Raw genomic sequence first — 17,663 nt, 5'->3', positions numbered from 1 at the left:
AAAGTACTACGAGTTAAAATTACATAAGGCCGAACCTTTATCATACATCTCAGTCGAGCCATCTTCTCATCCGTACAACCTCATCAGCTTCATAGCTATCATTGCATTCTCATATTCAAACTCCTTGCTATACTCCTTGATATCTATTTCAACATATGCTAGCCCTTAACCCCCGTATACGAACACTCTCATGGATAGAGACCTTCCTTCAACCACTTAGGTAGACAATAAGCTGTATACTCCCATCGAAACCTTGCTGGATTATCACTTAGGTATCAAAGCTAATATAAGACCTGACCGTGATTCCCTACCCCCTACACATCCACAATGTCCCAATCACACATCCAAATCTTCCCCCAACCCAAATACGACCCAGTCCCCTCCACCGAACCCGACATCGAAGCCACATCCTCCCCCTCTCCTTCCCCCTCATCATCCTCGCGCAGCACCTCTCTCAACTTCTCCATCCCCTCTCCCCACGAGCTCCAGCGCACCGTGCGCTCGACCCTCGGCCAGTGGCGGGAAGAGTACATCTACAGCGGCTTGTGCCTCCTCGCCGCCTCGCTCCTCATGCTCCTCATGTACGCGTTCGACGGCCAGCCGGCGCCACAATGGAGTTCCAACCTGCAATACGGCACCGTGATCATCGCCGTCATGAGCTGTTTCCGGCTGGCCCTCAAGGCCGTGCTCGAGTCGTGCATCGCCCAGGGCGCCTGGATCTGGGTCTCCGGGTTCCGTAAGGGCCGCGTCGAGGCCAGGATCGAGGACTTCAAGATGTTCGATGAGGCCGCGACGGGGTTGTGGGGGAGCTTGGTGCTGATTTGGCGGATGAGGGGGAGGTGAGTCGTGCTGGGGCGCTTGCGAGGGGATCCGGGGGGCGTGAGTGCTGAAGTAGATGCAGACACCTTGCGTGTGTTGGTGCGGCCATTATGATCCTAACCCAGGGCTTCGAGACATTTTCGTCGGGAATGGTTGGATTCGAGGAGTCGCCTATGCAATTTTTCGTTCTGCCTCCTCCTAGGGCAGAAACATGGCATAATGTTGGTCCAAAAGGCAAGGGTGGCGGTTTGTAACAGGTCTCTTTGAGGGCTATCGCGTCACTCACTAACAGACTCAGATACATCCTTGGAACTCTCAACCAAAGCCGCAATTTACGACGGTATTATAACCCAGACTATGTCGTCAATTCCGGTGTCATGCCCGACGCTAGATTGCACGTGGCCCCCTTTTCCCACGTTGGCAGTATGCGGGAAATGTAGCGGATCACAAGTTAAGACTATTTGCAATCCGCAAGGTGGATGTACCTACACAACGCCCTCAGGAACCTCGATATCCCGCCAAGATGTTGCAGACTCCGGCTTTAGATTTGAAGTTGCTCCAGTCAACGGCTCGACGAACGCTTTTGCTTCAAATTCGCAATCCCTGATCTCCGTCTTCGACATGCTATCCGTATCGCAAATATCTTCGGGGACCAGGGTCCAGGCTTACGAATGCACCTTATGGTTCTGCCTCCAAAGTCTCGGCATCACAGTGGCAAATGGCATTCAAACCGATACCACCATATCGAGTTGGTCAAGGACGGATTCCTCCATGGAAGGCAATGCCCCTTTTGACGAACTCACCTTCGTAGATATCCCGCCCGACCTCTACGTGCATAATCGAACCCGCTACTCCATTCCTACGGACTCCATTCAAGCCTCGAGAACTTTCATAAACTCACTAATAGCAGGCAACGCATCCGGCCCCGAAGGTGCAATCCAATATTCCTCCGACTCGATCGAAGCCCTGTGGAACGCAACCCCAGACCTAGACCCCTGGATAGCGCGTCTCGCACTCAGCATGACCAACGAAATCCGGCGGACCGGCGCCCTCAACACGGCCACGAACACGGAAACGAACAAACCGCTCGAGTACGCGGGCACCGCGTACACGACGTCGGCCCGCGTCCGCGTAAATTGGTACTGGGTGATCTACCCGCTGACGCTGATGGTGCTCGCCTTCTGCTACCTGGCGCAGACGGTGTGGCGCACGGCGCGCGACCGCGTGTGCGCCTGGAAGGGCGATTCCCTGCCCATGCTCTTCTGCCACGTCGAGCCGGGCGTCTACGCCCAGGTCCAGGACGGCATGGACGTTCCCGAGGGCCTAGTCGGTCGCGTGGGGAAGATAGAGGTCGAGCTCGTGCGCCGGGACGACGGGCATTGGGTTTTCAGGAAGCCTGTCAATCATTGAGATCATCGAGTCGAGAGTGCGGGTTTCGTGTGTTAGTTTGCGTACGTACCTGATAATACGCGGTCTCTCTTTACCTAGGTTGTTCTCTCCGGCAAATAAAGTAGATGTCTGGGTATCACGATATTTCTTTGGCAAGTAATATAATGCGTGAGTTCGTACATTACTCCATATACTAGAGGCATCGAAAGCGTTCGACCCTGGCTCATGTTTCTCTCCTAGATCTAGAAGACATATTGTTCATATCCTACATTTCGTCGGGCAATAACCCGGATATTCCACTCCCCCTATTTTATCCTGAACTCCTAACATGCGATGTAGAAATATCTTATCAGTATACCACCCAGAATAAGACAACGCAATAATCGGTATCACACGCTGCAGCTAACAGCATCGTCTTTCATCGCGTCGAGCAGCGCCCGAGCAGTCTCTTTATCTCCACCGTCGCCTTCGTGGTGGTCATATCCTTGTCCCTCCGTCGCGACAGCCGTGGCGGCTTCCTTCATCTCCTCGTCGCTCCAGACCCTCTCGATCCAATCATCCTCCCCTAGGCTCTGATCCGCATCCGCGTTTAGCCCGTACGCGGCGAGGACTTCGCTCGCTAGGTGACCTATATTTAGGGGATTGGCGAAAATGTCAGACATGTCTATGTCGTTGGTATCCATTGTGTGGTTCGTATCGGTGTAGATGTGAGTGCTGTTAAATTGGGAATAAGACTCGGAGGCGTTGTTTACATTTCCATCGACCGAGTGAGCAGAGTTGGAGTCTTCGTCTGAAGAAATTGAGTGTACCGTCCCTGTTGTTATGTTTGGTGCCGTTTTCGGTACGATATAGGTCGGCCCCTGGTTCTGATTCTGTGTTGCTGCCGGAACGGTAGTGGTAGCTGGTTTCCCGTTTTTAACAAGGGCCTGGATCGAGCTAAAGTCGGCGGCAAATAACCCCCGCAGACTCGCCGGGAAGTCTGTTTCTTCCACTAACCGGCCTTTGCTAAAACATAAATCCATCGTCATGGCCAGGCGTAAATAGTAGCCTGGTTGGGAAGCTAATATATCAGTCCAATCTGATATTGTAGGCTGTTTGCCATCGCTATAGAGGCTTGCAAGCCCCAACCCCGCGTTTGTAGGCGTATCTAGGTGGGCTATGTTGATGATGTGTCGAATAGTTTCGCTAATATAGTCGACACCGTCATATTGGGGCTGGTAAGTTTTCATGGCTTCGATGAGAATGTTCAGACGGTGTTGCTTGGCCGCCATGATTGGGTCTGAGCTTGGCGAGTTACTCTTGTTTTTATTTAACGATGACAACTTGACATCGATAATATGCAAAACCAGAGGTAATGCTGTGCATGCGACACTAAGTCAAGTTAGCCATGCCTAAACAATGATGAAATTCCGCTGTGAACTCACGCGCTGATCGGCAGAAAACGGGCAAGTCGACGTTGAATAAGCTCTTTCAGGCATTCCGTGACACTGCATGCCGCGTCTTGAAGTTCATGCCTGTTTTCGTAGATTTTCGAAAATTCCCGAAGATTGCTGCTCAAGTTTGGCGAAGTACAAGCTACAGCCAACTGTAGGACTTCGTGGTGGCAAAGGGCCGCACGGGCAGAACTGTGGTAGGTAGTATGAGTGACTACCTCCTTACTATGTCGATATTCGGGATGGAACTTACTGATAGTGCATGTACATCAAGTTGGTGTACAGGATCACGGAATCATGCTGGTACGGTTTGTTGTTCGTATTCGTCATCCTCGGTATGCTCCCGCCTCCAAACATCGGGAATCGGAGCGTTGCGCCCTTGTACCATCGTCTCAGTGCAGCCTTGCACTCGTTTAACGAGGCTGTGCCTTCTGAGCCTAGTTGCCTATCCCAGCCCGGCACATCGTCAAGTGGAAATACCAAAGTTATGAGATCGGTCAAGACTGAAGAGAGTTCTCCGAACTGAACAAATATCTCGATGAGACACCTCTTCGTTTCCGAATTGTATACTTTAGACCGGCCAACCTCGTCGGCTAGGTCCGCATATTCCAGACCGGTGTTGGCGTCGATATCGAAATGCGCTCGAGATATTTGAAGACTCCGCCGCACCCCTAAGGCTAAAATGCGATCACGGACAAGACAGCACCACCACAATCTCTTCAGTATATTTTGCTTCTTATGTTGTATCGGGTCAGTTATCGCGGAGTAGGTTGGTTTGACAGCGTAGAGGTGAGCGTCGGAACTCTTTGCGTTTTGTATTGCGATTCCAAGCCAGGTGCTGTTGAGCTTCTTGGAAGCAAGAGACCAATTCGTAGCCCAGAATGAAAGAAGGAGGGCAGTTTGCGAAAGGCTAACCAAAGATGTTTCCGTGTCGAAGTCAAATAAAAGCTAAGTCCTTATAAGCAACCTATGACGATCAGGGCTAAGGGAATATATATCTTACCTTTGTGCGTCTATACAAAGTAGCCCTCGCCGCGCGGATACTAGGAAAGCCCAATGCTTTTATACTGTTTTTCGAAACGAACTGACAATTTGCTTAGCTTTATCATTATGGTGGCGTCGCGTGACTTACATTGCATGACGAAAATAGAAGAGCTTGGAAAAAGACGAGGGACACCTTCTCGGTCGGTTCCGCAAAGGATTGGTTGCAATACATATCCCAGAAGTCCCCTTCGTTGACTACAGGCATAACAGGATGGATATGCAAGAAGTATTGCTGTACGAACTCATCCAGAATGGCTCTCGTCGGAATTCGAAGGCAACCTTGTAACTCTAGATAATTGACATCTTGAGGCATGATGTTATGAAGATTGCTGATGTTAATGAACGGATAGTATGAATACGTGACATCAGCGTTGACTGTAACACGTTGGTCCCCCACCCAAAGAGGGATCTCCGGTGGCATGAAGGCATTGAAGGTATTCAACGGTAAAGTTGAGGGTTCTAGCATCCAGTTAGACACAATCAGTCGACCCACTATTATAAGAGGACTCACCGTGAATTGAGGGAATGGGGCTTGGAACTTTATTAGTATGTTGCTCGTTCAACCCGTCCATCACGCCCTGTTGCGATACTGCAGAGCCATTCCACTTCTCAGTTTCGACGCCTGGGCTTGTCCGATGCTCAGGGCGACCTATTGGAGTAGATAAGTCTTGCAGCGAAGTACTATCTTCCCCGTCTGTCCTTAGCGAAGGCAGCTGCCCATTGATCCGTGAATTCACGACATCTTCTGACGTTCGACCATGAGCACATTCCTCTGCCGAAAAGGGAGGATATGGTGTGTGTGCATTATCGTTTTCACCGCGCTGACCTCTTCTGCTAGATGGCATGAGTAAGGTTACGTAATAAGAGAGAGGCGGGAAACTCACAACCTGGACGCTCGTCCAGTCACAACGCAAGTTTCGTTGTCGAGATAACAATTCATACACGGCCTACCGCGTTGAGAAACGTCGCATCTCACTTTACGGCTCCTACACGATAGACAGGCTTTGGGAGCCCTCTTGCGCATCTTGCCGGCTGACTTCGGTTTTGGTCCGGCGGCCTCAGCACTCGTGGGAGCCATGGTGACGGGTGCGCAATCCATGATTGTCGTCGAGAATTCTCAACACAAGATAAGAAAGCAAGGTGGAAGTAAAAGGGAGAAAGGCCCGCCCCCGGGAAATGAATTGGAGAAGTTCGCGGGGTTGTGGGGTATACTCCATACTCCATTCCCCATTGTCCCTAAGCAGAAAGACGTCTAGGTGCTCTTGGCAGCTCCGCTGTGAGGGCGTCTCGGCCAATGCGGCCGATGTGGCCAATGTGTATACGAATTAGTAGCATCGGTGATGCAGGGACTAGCGCAGAATGCGGCATCGGAGTGAATACCAGAGGCATGGATCTTAGGATAGGATCCGATAGATTGACAGATCCATGCTATTCCCTTGACGGGCTGGACGGGGCAGACGGGGTTGGTCGGAAGCCAAAAGGCCAATGACAACATTTGTCCCGTGACAAAAGACGAAGTAGGTGGCCGTGAGCTGCCAACAAAGAGCTTCCAATTCGTCAAACTAGAAAATCCAAAGCCCCGATTCTGATTAGTGACATTACAATTTTTCCGGGGGTTGCCGCTCAGTAGCAAGCATTCATGCGAAGCAAGTCTGCTAGGTAGGTAGATATTCTCTCATCCTCATAACAAGAAGCTGGAATTGAGGGCCCAAGCAGGATACATGTAGGTAGGGATGGTCGTAATTTGCCGCGGCAAAAAGTCTAGAAGCCGGTAAAAAGCTCGGTAATAAATTGTCCGTCGTTACAACACTCCCAGACCCAGGGTTATTGTTTAGGATATTTATGAAACAATACGCCTCTTCATTCTGATAATATTTATATCCAATGGGTTAATTATAGGAAGAATTGCCTTGGCTTTCATGATATAAAGAAAGGATAGAATCAATCTATTGGCCGACTGAGTATGTCAGCTGCTACATTAAGAAGTAAGGGCAATCGTCAACCAAAAAGTAGGAGAAGTGAAAGTTTGGAGTGGTCACACCTCAACTAGAACATTATTTCCTCACACTAAGATGCCCACTATGCAACGATACAGTATATTCACCTATTGAGACTTTATGCACATTCTACAACCTTGGAACTATTCAATCATTGCATATAAGAACTGTTGAAGTACTGAAATTTATATTGTAACCAAATTTGTAGTATATACCTACTCGATATGGTACCTGACAAGGCCTTGATCAAAGTGATAGACCGGGTTTATTGTTCAAACATCAGGTTAGACCTAGGTAGCCTAGGCCAGCTTGGCCTTGTTAACACTGCAACGTTTTAAAATGGAGCCGGGCTAAGAAGCTATCATCTACCGTCTATGCGCACTATACTAGTGGATAAACGCGATCAGTTACGAAGTACGAAGTAGGATAATCGGGGTGATCAGTGGATGAGATCAACAACAACAAACCAATCAATAGAATGCGTTATGTGAGAAAATGAGCTCACCGCTGCCCGTGTTGCTAAGACCGGATTACTATTTCAACAGCATCGATGATTGGATAATCGGTGAATTACATTATATATATAATTCAGTACCTAACCCATTTATCTATAGTTCTATACCAATGATCTTATAATAGATCTAACTAGTTATCTAACAATCTCCGGTTACCCTAGCCCACTCTAGTCATTTCGGCACATCTAATCCTGATGTTGATCATCTTCACGCGTCGATGATGAATCTTTGGCTTCCTTCGGTACCCTAACAAAGTACAACAAAGACCCGGTGATGGCAACTAGGACTGACACTCCACAATACGGCAAACCAATCCAACCGCCTCCGAATCTCATCCCGAGCGCGAAGAGCGTGGCGAGGAAGGGCTGAGCGTACACGCTACTGACGACCTCCACCATACCCACAAGGCTGAAAAGCCGAGAACGATGTTCCGGATCGACGTACAAGGTCATTAAACTTCTAGTTAGACTATTGAAACTAGCCGCTAGGGCCATAAGAAGGAGGCCGATGATGAAGCTAGCGAGGTTCGGGGATAGACCAAGGATTAGTATCCCAATCGTTAAAATCCCGAACGACCACCGTGCAAGGAATAGATCACGGCAGTGCTCGTCGGGAGCTCGAAGGATTGCAGGCGTTGTGTCGCGCATAATATACCGAGTAATCCACGGCAGGAAAAGGAGTGCTTGGATGACTTGGGCGATACCGTAGGTAGACTGGATGTAGCCTGTCAACGACATCTCAATGCCGTATCTTTTCGAGACGAATTGGGCCATGAAGCCAAGAGTCGAGTATAGAACTGGGGCCGATCCCAGGCATGTCAAAAGCAGAAGGATGAGAGACGTTGATTTGAGTATTGACAACGACTCCTTAAATTGCGCGATCACATGAGCTGCTCGTGACTTGAGACCTGGAACTTCTGTTTCTGTCTCCTGGGCGTCTTCTTCGGGGTCCTTCTGGTGCTTCAACGTCTCCGGAACGAAGAGGAAAGCGATAGCAGCTACGGTTATAACGACAATTGCCGACCAAATCGGGGGCCAAGGGCCCATCCTTTCCATCATGAAAGACGATACGGCCGGAGATATAAGGTTCCCAGCCAGACCTGCTACATGAAGACGCATGAACGCGACGGCCCTATAGACGAATTAATCATCAGTATTATCGGATAAAGAACCTGGACCAACCTTTCTTCCTCGCTCGTTGAGTCTGTAATCATACTAAGTATAATTCCGACAAGCACCGCGTTACCACCGCCAATCGCGTAGCCCACGGACCCGAGCCAGATCAACTCGACCGGGAATACGGTATGGAAATACAGCACCATCATGCCCCAGAAAATGGATACAACATCTCCGAGCAAGGCTAGGACGAATACAGGTTTTCGTCCAATCCTACTACTATTAGCCAATTCTTCCAATTTAGTAAGCTCTTTGAGATGACACGTACCTGTCAGCTGCGAGACCCCAGGGAAACGCGGCGAAGAACCCGACCGCGGCATCGAGACTGCCCGAAAGAGCCATGACAAATGCCACCTTGCTCTGAATCGCATCGTCCTTGCATTGTTTCTCGTCAATCGGGCTGCCCGCGCTCTCCTTGATGTCGTAGTACTTCCTGCAGACTACATCTTCCACGATTCGCGTGACAGGGATGTTGATAAAGCCAGAAGATGCCGAAGCAATAAGCGCGATTACACAGAGGAGATTCACGATGATCCGGCCGTTATGGACTTTAGGGACGTGGACGCTTGTGATCGAGGCCACCGATAGCGTAGGGCGATGCGACGGTCGTCGAGGCCTCCCGTCCGATAACAAGGGCGACTCCTCCGTGGACTCGGCCGAGCCATGATGATGTTGGGCGCCACCACTCATTGCTACCTAGGTTCATTTATTCGAACTATGAGGTTTTTGATGCCATTTTCCTCTCCATTTAGATGAAGAATGGAAGAAATATATTTAAGAGAAAGTGAGATAAGATGACGCTAGATCTCAGGAAATTCGAAAGCTTCAAATGCCCAATATCTGAATCAAGATCTTGTGGGTACTCCGACGCCTCAAAAGGAAGTATTCCGAATTCCGCCGTACTGTGCTTGTGGGGCGATATTGTCCGTTGGTAGCGAATCAGAAGACCCTGATTCAGCCCTTCATTTCCAAATTTAGATATGCCAAACAATGGATAGATTAATTCAAGCCTCCTGGCTCGGCGATGCGCTTGACGGTCTTGTAAAAGGTTCTAGAAATCTAGAAGTAGATTAAACATTATTCCATACATTTCATATATTGTAGCTGGTTATCCTCAAGTAAGTAACGTATTCAAATTAGTATCACAAAATTCATCCCCTTAGGGTATGGGGTTAGGTAGGAAGCCTTTTGGATCGTGACACTTACCACAGGTATCTATTAGAAAGAGGCAGAACGAAGAGTCACAGCCCAAGCTACTTTCACCTATCTATCAACGTGCACCCGTTCAAGGTCAGGTGTCGCCAGCCAGGGGTTAGGTGACAGAATACAGCTTCACATGACTTGGTGGACCACCAAGAATATCCCCTGAACTGACAAATGATTATAGCCAGGGGGTGGATATGCTGTTGGTAGATCAAAACCATTATACCAAGAATTTGAACGAGCAAATGGCATGAAGGTGCATACCTAATTTTACATTTGTTTTACCTTGTGTCAGTTGCATCAGCGATGTTCTGACCCATAAAGTGGAAAGGGAATCTAGCTTTTTGGTGTATTCTATCTCTAATTAATCACCGATTGTACCTATTCAATTGCCAATTAACGAGATGAAGGAGTACAGAGCATGAATGGTGCATTATCTTGCGCATTCTTTGCCTTATGTCAGTTGTACTAGCAAGCTCTGACCTATAAGTGGTGCTCCTAGTTGATCAGACTGTGGGTGATTAACTACCTATATTGTACCTCCTAGCCGCTGGGCTGGCGACAACTTTGAGTTGAAGCGAAAATAGATAGATTCCGGGAACTAATAGAAATAAATATTTGAAGTTATCAGATTCGATTGTCCCCTAAACTGCCAGGAATAATTAACACCGGTGCGTTGCCAATTAATTACTGTATGATAATAATAAACACTGTTTCGAAAGTGCCCAGAGAAGAAATATAACTGTCTAATCCTGCACTGCACAAGCTATTAGGTCTTGTTCCGTGAAACTTCATTTACTACTGTTGGTTGTGGTGGAGATATTATCAACGTCAGGAGATACCTATTATCAGCGTCCAAGCCAAGAGACAGTTCGACTGTTTGGTGATGGCTTCCTAGAGCCTTTCTGAGTTAGAGCTTCCATGTCATAATGTTGCACTCTCTTTCCTAAAGGTAGAATGAGTTTGTAGAAAAGGAATCTAGGCCGTTTTATCTGCACCTGTATCTGTGCCTAGTGATGATGATGATGATGAATTTGTTAACGTCCAAAGGACTGTCTCTACCTATAGCATTTACGTACATAGGACCGAAGCCGACGGTGCGTATCGCTGACGCATGGGACGCTTGGAGTACCTTCCCGATGGGAGGCACAGACAGGTCTGTGCCTAAGAAGTTGGCGGTTAGCTGTCGTGAAAATGACTTTGCTCCTACCTGCCTAGTTAAGTTGTTAGCACCCTTCAATATCTACCTACCTACTTGGTTTCGTACTCAATAATAGACAGTCGTCATGGCTTCCACTTGGTCTCAATGACGTGGGTTGTCATGTATAGGAAGTTGCAAAGCTGTAGACTAAGAGTCCGACATTTCATTTTCCCAAAACATACTATTGAATTCTCTGTTTCATCTTATTAACCTCCCTCCTCAGTATGACACCTAACACTACAATTTCTCCTGGCTGACTTGAACCTTTTCGACCTCAGTTTTGCCTAGCTAGATAGGCTGATTGAAATCAGAACCTATTGAGAACTATTCGTTTCTCATCATTGGTGAAAACATAGGTTGTCAGCCCTCGTTTGAATCTCCCAGGCCAAGAGGTGGGCGTTCCAGTGAAGAGAAAATCCTCTTTATAATCATTACTCGCGACAGTGTACCTAATTACGACTTGCTGTGACCGCCTTCTCTAATTTGCGTTGGCTGACGCACATAGCTACCTACCTATTTATAGGCACAGATCGAGTCCGAAACATTCTTCGGATACCAGTCCTTCTATTGATTATCCTTTCGAGGCGAACTATAAGTCCTTTATTTGACCACAATATTCTCCTCATAAACGCCTCACGGTCGCCCCGGAAACCTTCCTCAGCTAGTTCGTGAAGATAGACTCGAGCTACTTTCGCCGACTGGCATTAACTTACGCATGGCGATCTGATTACCTACCTTGGCGATGGACAAAGTACTTACTCAAAACTTCCCATGTATTTGCATCTACATCAATGTATACCCAATATTTGGGCTTACATGTGCCAAGGCTACCAATACGCAAGCTACCCCCTAATTACGAATCGAATCGCTTCATACCTGCGGATGCCCTTTTTGGGTTTGTCGATACTTGGGGAATAAGACGGGCAGACTTGGTAATAAGCAGCATAGGTATGGATGGCAAGGTCGTCGATAATTGAAGGACTGGAAGTGGTGCTTCAGTGTATCCCTAGTAGTCATAGATATCACACCGAATCTTTACGATGTGAGATCCTTGGAGGAATGGGTCAACTTTGCGATCATGGTCCTCATTAGGTATATTCAGCGGATGCCCAAGTATGGGATTCTTAAAGTAGAATATGACATGTCTATTCACTTACGTCGCCAGGTAGTATCATAGCCTCGCATTCAGATCCCCCGTCCGCAAAAAGATCTATGCGGGATCGAGCAGCGCCGCGTTCTAGAATTGGCATACGATCGTCGTGACTCAACGGTTTACATAACGGACGTACGATTTGTGGGGGAGAATGAGGAGATTGTTCTAAAAAGGGGGTCGTAGAATCTGCACGCGACCTCACTTATAAAAGCAGTACCATGTATGTACCATTCTTCAACGTCAGCACTAGCACAGGCGGGAAGGGCCGTGCAGATATCAGATCGCTTCAACCCAGGTGCCAAAGTTATCATCGGCCATATCCAAGATAGGGCTCTCGATGGATCCCCTTGCCTGAAGGTCATCGCCTCCACCCCGCTGGATACTAATTGATCGATATCGACTCGTGGCAGCAGCCCTGACCGCCCTCGACCCCAGCTTATTAGTGGAGATGTCTCCTGACATCGTGACTTTTGAGACAATTAAGCTCGATCTTCGGTTTACATGGTGGAGTGAGGGAAATTCATACCAGAGACACGGCCAGTCGGGTCGGAACGCCCTACATTGGATGAAAAGTCGGCATGTCGCTTTCTAATCTTGCATCGACCATGGTTGGGCATGCCGATCTGCCCGATCCATCCCACCTGTCCACTCGCGTGTCTAAAGAAGCTGCATACCTACGTACCTACCTATGTACCAGTCCAGACCGGCCCGAGAAACATGCTGGTTGGTTAACCGCAACATCTTCACCGGTGGAGTACTTAATCTAGCCCTGTAATCTGATGAAGAATCTACCTATGATATGCGAAAACGATAGCCCCCAACTGCCTAGCTGCCCGTTACCACCAGCCACTCTACTCATACCAGTCATACCTAAGCTTTTCTACTCGTCAGAACGATCAGAACGAATCTTAGTACGACACGACGGGACTATCAGAACCCTCCCGAGATCTCGGGAAGTGGGCCCTAAAAAGCAATGCCGTTGAGCTTTATATACTTGGGCTGAAAAGCCAAAACCGCCACGCTAATAACATGAGGGATTCTGACATCCAACATCTTAGATCAGGCTCAGGAGATGGACAAATGAGCATCCCCCAGCCTTTTAAAATCATCCTGCAATCTGTCAGGAATGTCAGTTGACTCCAACGGGTAGCCAGGTTCCCGGTGCAACGATCGATACGCCCCATCACATATCACATTATAAGCAACCAATCCTTGTCTTATTACTACAGAAGGGGTAATTCACGCCTTCGATGCTGTTGATCGTATCTTCTATATCTCCACCGGATCAACCTATATCGCTTCGTAAACGAGCTAGCGCAGTCCATACCGAGATGTTTCCGATGGGTGCAGGTCGTCAGATCCCGGTATTTTTGCTTTTTCCATATATGCCTCGTGTCATCGATTTTGGAGCTCCCCTCCCCACACCTAACCAGCTATACCACGGACAATATTCCGGTGCGAGTCGACTGGGGAGGTTATATATTGATGGGGTCTGTCATCTGCGGTCTAGCAGTAGTTTAATCAGATTTGATTGACAAGGGAGCAGATGAAAGTGACAAGGCTCCCCGGATATTTCCCCCCGTAGGCCGCGTCGACCAAGACACCGCTAGTATCTGCAGCAAGCACTATCTAGACATGTAAGTAAAGTGTATCACGTAGCACCCAATAAGATGTGTAGGCATACGCGTGGTGCAGTGCCTAGGTGTTGTGCAGTGACTACCTACCTGACGGAGACACGAACTGGTACTAACCCCGAAGGACCCCCCTTCTTCTACAGACTCCCTGCCGCTGGCAAATAAGCATCCAAGATACAGAAACTGCACACCTAGAAACGTAGAGAGTTGGATAGGAGACGTATGTCAGATGATGCGATGGCGCTGCGGGTTGCAGCCATAAACGGTTCGTTACAGGTCTCAAGATTTCCTTTCACCACTGCCTGACCGGGGTTAGGCATCTAAGATCCTAGTCGCAACAGCCTTAGGAATCACGCATCATAGGATTTGGCGTCCATATCTGCCGTATCTCGATATTACGATACTCGATGTACATGGGAGAAGCTGCAGCTGTAGTCTATGGCCCTGCAACTGTGTGTCTCAGCCGAGCTGAGCGTGAATAGGGTACTTCCCTTGTCCTGACCAATCTTGCCCAACCATTCGAGCATTGTGCGGCCTCTCCCGTCGAGAGGAGAACGCATGGGGGCCATCGGGATGCTAATTCCTTCAAGATTTACTCATTTCCGATACCTGGGAAAGCTTGCTGCGTATATATGTAGCCGTATTCCATATCTGAATCTCGTGAACGTATGCTTTTCATACCATGTCGTCTGTTGTAAGACTAGTTTCTGTTTGATAGGGTACTTCTGGCGAGAAGTGCATAACCATATTAGCAGCGCCCTGCTTCGCAAGTCCTTTCACTATCGAGATGGCCATCCAAAGTGAGCCCGAGAGGGCTCAATGTTCCTCGGCGGTGTATGGTAAAACCAGGAGTGAACAGTATAGTCGACGGCAATGGCTTCAAGTCATATCAAACCAAATCCCTAGAGCAACTCAGGATTTGCAGGAACAACCACTGGTGTCAGCACCGATGCGCCCGCCACATATGGATCACGAGAGCTGCGTCCAATTGTTCGCGAGTCGATTATCTAAGAGAATCGTACAACGATATCTCGACGTTATCTCTGTGCCGCTACCGCTACCGAGGAACGGAGCACGCCTCGAACTCCTTCCACAGAACGTAATCGATCGAATTTGTAGTTATATTCCCTACGAGAACCTCCTCTGGCTCTACCAACAATCCCGAGGAGTCCACCGAATCGTCGACCCGCACCTCGCACCCTACGAGACGAAAGCGTCCTTCGTGCTACGAGCCGAGCGAGACTTCTTCCAGCACTACAGCGCGAAACCGCCGAACTTAGGCTGCTATCACTGCGCCCGGGTCCTTCCAGCCGCCATGTTTGCCAGTAACCAACCCTTACAAGCCCTTCTTCGGGCCACAGCTTCAGATGAAGAGACGGTGGTGAATTTACGCCGGTTCTGTATCTATTGTGGTATCCAGTCGGGTTGTCATAAACCAGGCGATGAGCTTAACACGCGAACAGGCGGTCGATATTGGATATGTGATTGCTTGTACATCCTCAACGACGTGACTCCCGGATGCAAGGACTGTAGGGCTAGGTGTCCTCTCGTGCCGCGAGGACGAGTCAAATTGGCGGCATCGTCCAGATCAAGAGGAGGGGCATAGATCTCAGGGAATCATTGGCATATTGATTTTCCCTCATTTATTTTGGATAAACATCACCAGGTGTTGGAGGATTCTAAGTTAGGAAAAGGAAGCGGGTATATACGGTTAATATGTATGCAAGTTAGTGTATTTGATGTGGGTCTCGACACTGGGCGGCAACAAGCGTGTCTTATTATACTGGGAGGAAATCTGGCTACTTATGCATTCTATAGGAGGGTCACTTTGTTTAACGCAAATATCAGACAATGAAAAGCGTTCGAAGCAAAAACCACGTCAACTTGTTACGTGACCGAAAGATTGGGTAATTCATGCTGAATCTGCATAATATTGTAGCGGGCAAGCCACCCACGCGAAGGTATCCAGGAATGTCGAAAACTTACCCAAGTGCTTATTGGCATAGTGTAAATGTCACGCAGACGCTAATTACGGACCCACTAGTCCTCAATCGTCATGTCCAGTATGTCGAAGGGGAAATCTTGTAGAGCCACAATGCCAATAAACTCATGGCTTGACCTTCCGGATTACGCCTGAGTCACTGACGTACGGTATCTTCTGCTTCGCCTATGGGCCCTGACTTGAGCTTCTTCGTGCTAAAAACGTGAAAAGGCACTCATGACTCTCGATTAGATCGAGCTCTGTTATGTGATAGTAGTGAAAGATTCTGGGATGTTCCATGTTGTCGTCTATCGCCTACAGGGCCCCTGTCTATACCACGACGGTGGCGCAGGCGGCGATGTTGCTAAGAAACTCAACGTCTTTCCTTCGCATGCCATGAACTGAAATTCCTTGAGCAAGACGACGACGACGGGCTTTGCCACTGCGCTTGCGAGATTCCACCTAATTCATCAAAAACAAAAGATGAAGTTTATGGGATTTAATTTATGGTTCTTAGATGAACTGTAGTAGTCATTGAAATTCGGTGGCTCTGTTATAGGCGTCGTGGGAGATCGATATAAAAAGCGCCATGCGCGTTGAACGAGCACACCTTGATCCACGTCATTAAACGGAGATCTTGCTTGCCGGCCGAAGCAGACGCCGAATGTGGCGGTGTAGGTACTAAGCTTTTCGGGCCCCCGGGAGACGGACTTAAAGCGGTGTTTGTGCTATGCTTATCTGATGCGTCATCGTTCGCGAAGCCGAACTCTCGGCGTCAAAAAATGTAGAAGACCAAGAAGCTAGGTAGTTGTGAAGTAATGCGCATCGGTGGTGACGTATATGTCATGACCCCTGAATTATGGACAACGTTCATCGCTTAAGTGGTATTCATAAATGCGTAGAATTTGTTCCGAAAAGAGACGGGATGCTATCGTCGCCGATGGTGGGGCCGGCAGACAAGTAGACCGACTACCGCTTGTTTACTCGGTGAACTTTGATAGAGCGTGAAGAATCGTATACCTAAAGACCTGGTGGCCCTGTCTCTGACGGTGAAGTCCGTGACGTTGCCTTGCGTTGTATTGTGATCAATCCATTTTCTTCCCCGGCCATCAGCCCCTTTTAGGAATTGAAATTGACATTTTGATTCCCAGAAGAGGAAACACTCGGTTATGCGGGGGACTTTACCGACGTATTGCGGCTATCACTCTTTGAGAAGGACGGGATGCGCGGACCTAGTTTGGATGTGTAAGCAGACGGCACAATTTGCATCCCCCTATGCGGTAGACCAGGCATACGCGGCAAAGGCAAACAGGGGACGGAGAATCCTCAAGCAAGTCTGCGGCGTAGAATAGCCGCGAATGACAACATGTGAAAGAAAAAAAAGGCCCTTAGCAATATCCAATAGGTTTGATGTGTAATATCAAGGTCCTATTGCAGTGTAGTATTCCATTATGGGAGCGAAATTGGATATCGCGGTAACAGGTCACAACATTGTGTTGGTAGAAGTTTAGAAGTGACATTTCACTCATAACTGGCCCAATGTCAAGTTTAGGTAAAGTTTAAGGGGATTGATTACATAAGACATTCTTTGTCCTGGTTCGTTACCAATGGGCCGGACCCACGTTAGCACCGATAAAGTTTCCGGGGGATTTCCACGGTGTCGGCACCATTAGAGCTTTCCCCCTTGAACTAAATTAGCTACGAAGGTACCTATATGTTAATATCAATATTAACTTCAGTGACACATAACCGTCAAGAAACATCGCGAATCAGCATATCAAATGTTCTTTTCTTTCAGTGGAGTTATTATATACTGGAACTCCGGTTAATTCTGCACGGTTGCTTCATCAATTATCCTTGCACTAACGAATCGGTTAGGCTGACCAATCATGGTAGATAATGATGCTCTTGTAGCCTTAATGACGATGGGGCGGCAACCTACTACATATGAGCTCGCCTATCGATCAATGAGCCTCACCAGAAATCAAGGCCAGGCAGATCCCATCCACTAAGATATTTATAGGTCAGCCCTGGAGTTACGCGGAGCTACTCCGTACCAAGGTCGAAAAGGCAAGGCTAAAATAATGAAGCTAAGCCCATGCTCATGTTCGCCGGGGCC

At 48.3% G+C, this 17,663-nt stretch overlaps 4 protein-coding genes across 4 annotated transcripts; 2 read left to right on the top strand and 2 right to left on the bottom strand.

Annotated features, from left to right (window-relative positions):
* The first annotated feature begins 31 nt into the window (after nucleotides 1-31).
* F4807DRAFT_427498 (uncharacterized protein) lies at nucleotides 32-2,363 on the top strand. Its single transcript, XM_047998168.1, has 3 exons — nucleotides 32-839; nucleotides 902-1,065; nucleotides 1,118-2,363. Exons 1-3 carry the CDS (start codon nucleotides 328-330, stop codon nucleotides 2,227-2,229), a joined length of 1,788 nt encoding a protein of 595 aa, XP_047853707.1. The 5' UTR covers nucleotides 32-327; the 3' UTR covers nucleotides 2,230-2,363.
* F4807DRAFT_427495 (uncharacterized protein) lies at nucleotides 2,364-6,395 on the bottom strand. The gene is made up of 7 exons (XM_047998167.1): nucleotides 5,570-6,395; nucleotides 5,197-5,519; nucleotides 4,774-5,144; nucleotides 4,645-4,725; nucleotides 3,895-4,589; nucleotides 3,633-3,833; nucleotides 2,364-3,579 (listed from the first exon to the last, which is right to left on the bottom strand). Exons 1-7 carry the CDS (start codon nucleotides 5,782-5,784, stop codon nucleotides 2,598-2,600), a joined length of 2,868 nt encoding a protein of 955 aa, XP_047853706.1. The 5' UTR covers nucleotides 5,785-6,395; the 3' UTR covers nucleotides 2,364-2,597.
* An 854-nt stretch (nucleotides 6,396-7,249) lies between these two features.
* Nucleotides 7,250-9,174, bottom strand: F4807DRAFT_427493 (MFS general substrate transporter). Its single transcript, XM_047998166.1, has 3 exons — nucleotides 8,641-9,174; nucleotides 8,379-8,585; nucleotides 7,250-8,328 (listed from the first exon to the last, which is right to left on the bottom strand). Exons 1-3 carry the CDS (start codon nucleotides 9,060-9,062, stop codon nucleotides 7,383-7,385), a joined length of 1,575 nt encoding a protein of 524 aa, XP_047853705.1. The 5' UTR covers nucleotides 9,063-9,174; the 3' UTR covers nucleotides 7,250-7,382.
* A 3,338-nt stretch (nucleotides 9,175-12,512) lies between these two features.
* F4807DRAFT_427491 (uncharacterized protein) lies at nucleotides 12,513-17,056 on the top strand. Its single transcript, XM_047998165.1, has 2 exons — nucleotides 12,513-13,554; nucleotides 13,654-17,056. The coding sequence occupies exon 2, from the start codon at nucleotides 14,351-14,353 to the stop codon at nucleotides 15,167-15,169; it is 819 nt and encodes a 272-aa protein (XP_047853704.1). The 5' UTR covers nucleotides 12,513-13,554; nucleotides 13,654-14,350; the 3' UTR covers nucleotides 15,170-17,056.
* The last annotated feature ends 607 nt before the right edge of the window (nucleotides 17,057-17,663 follow it).

This window comes from Annulohypoxylon truncatum (genome assembly GCF_022578515.1).
Source record: "Annulohypoxylon truncatum strain CBS 140777 unplaced genomic scaffold F4807scaffold_18, whole genome shotgun sequence".
Taxonomy (NCBI): domain Eukaryota; kingdom Fungi; phylum Ascomycota; class Sordariomycetes; order Xylariales; family Hypoxylaceae; genus Annulohypoxylon; species Annulohypoxylon truncatum.
The sequence above is the reverse complement of the archived record's forward strand: the minus strand, read 5'-3'. Positions and strand labels throughout refer to the sequence as shown.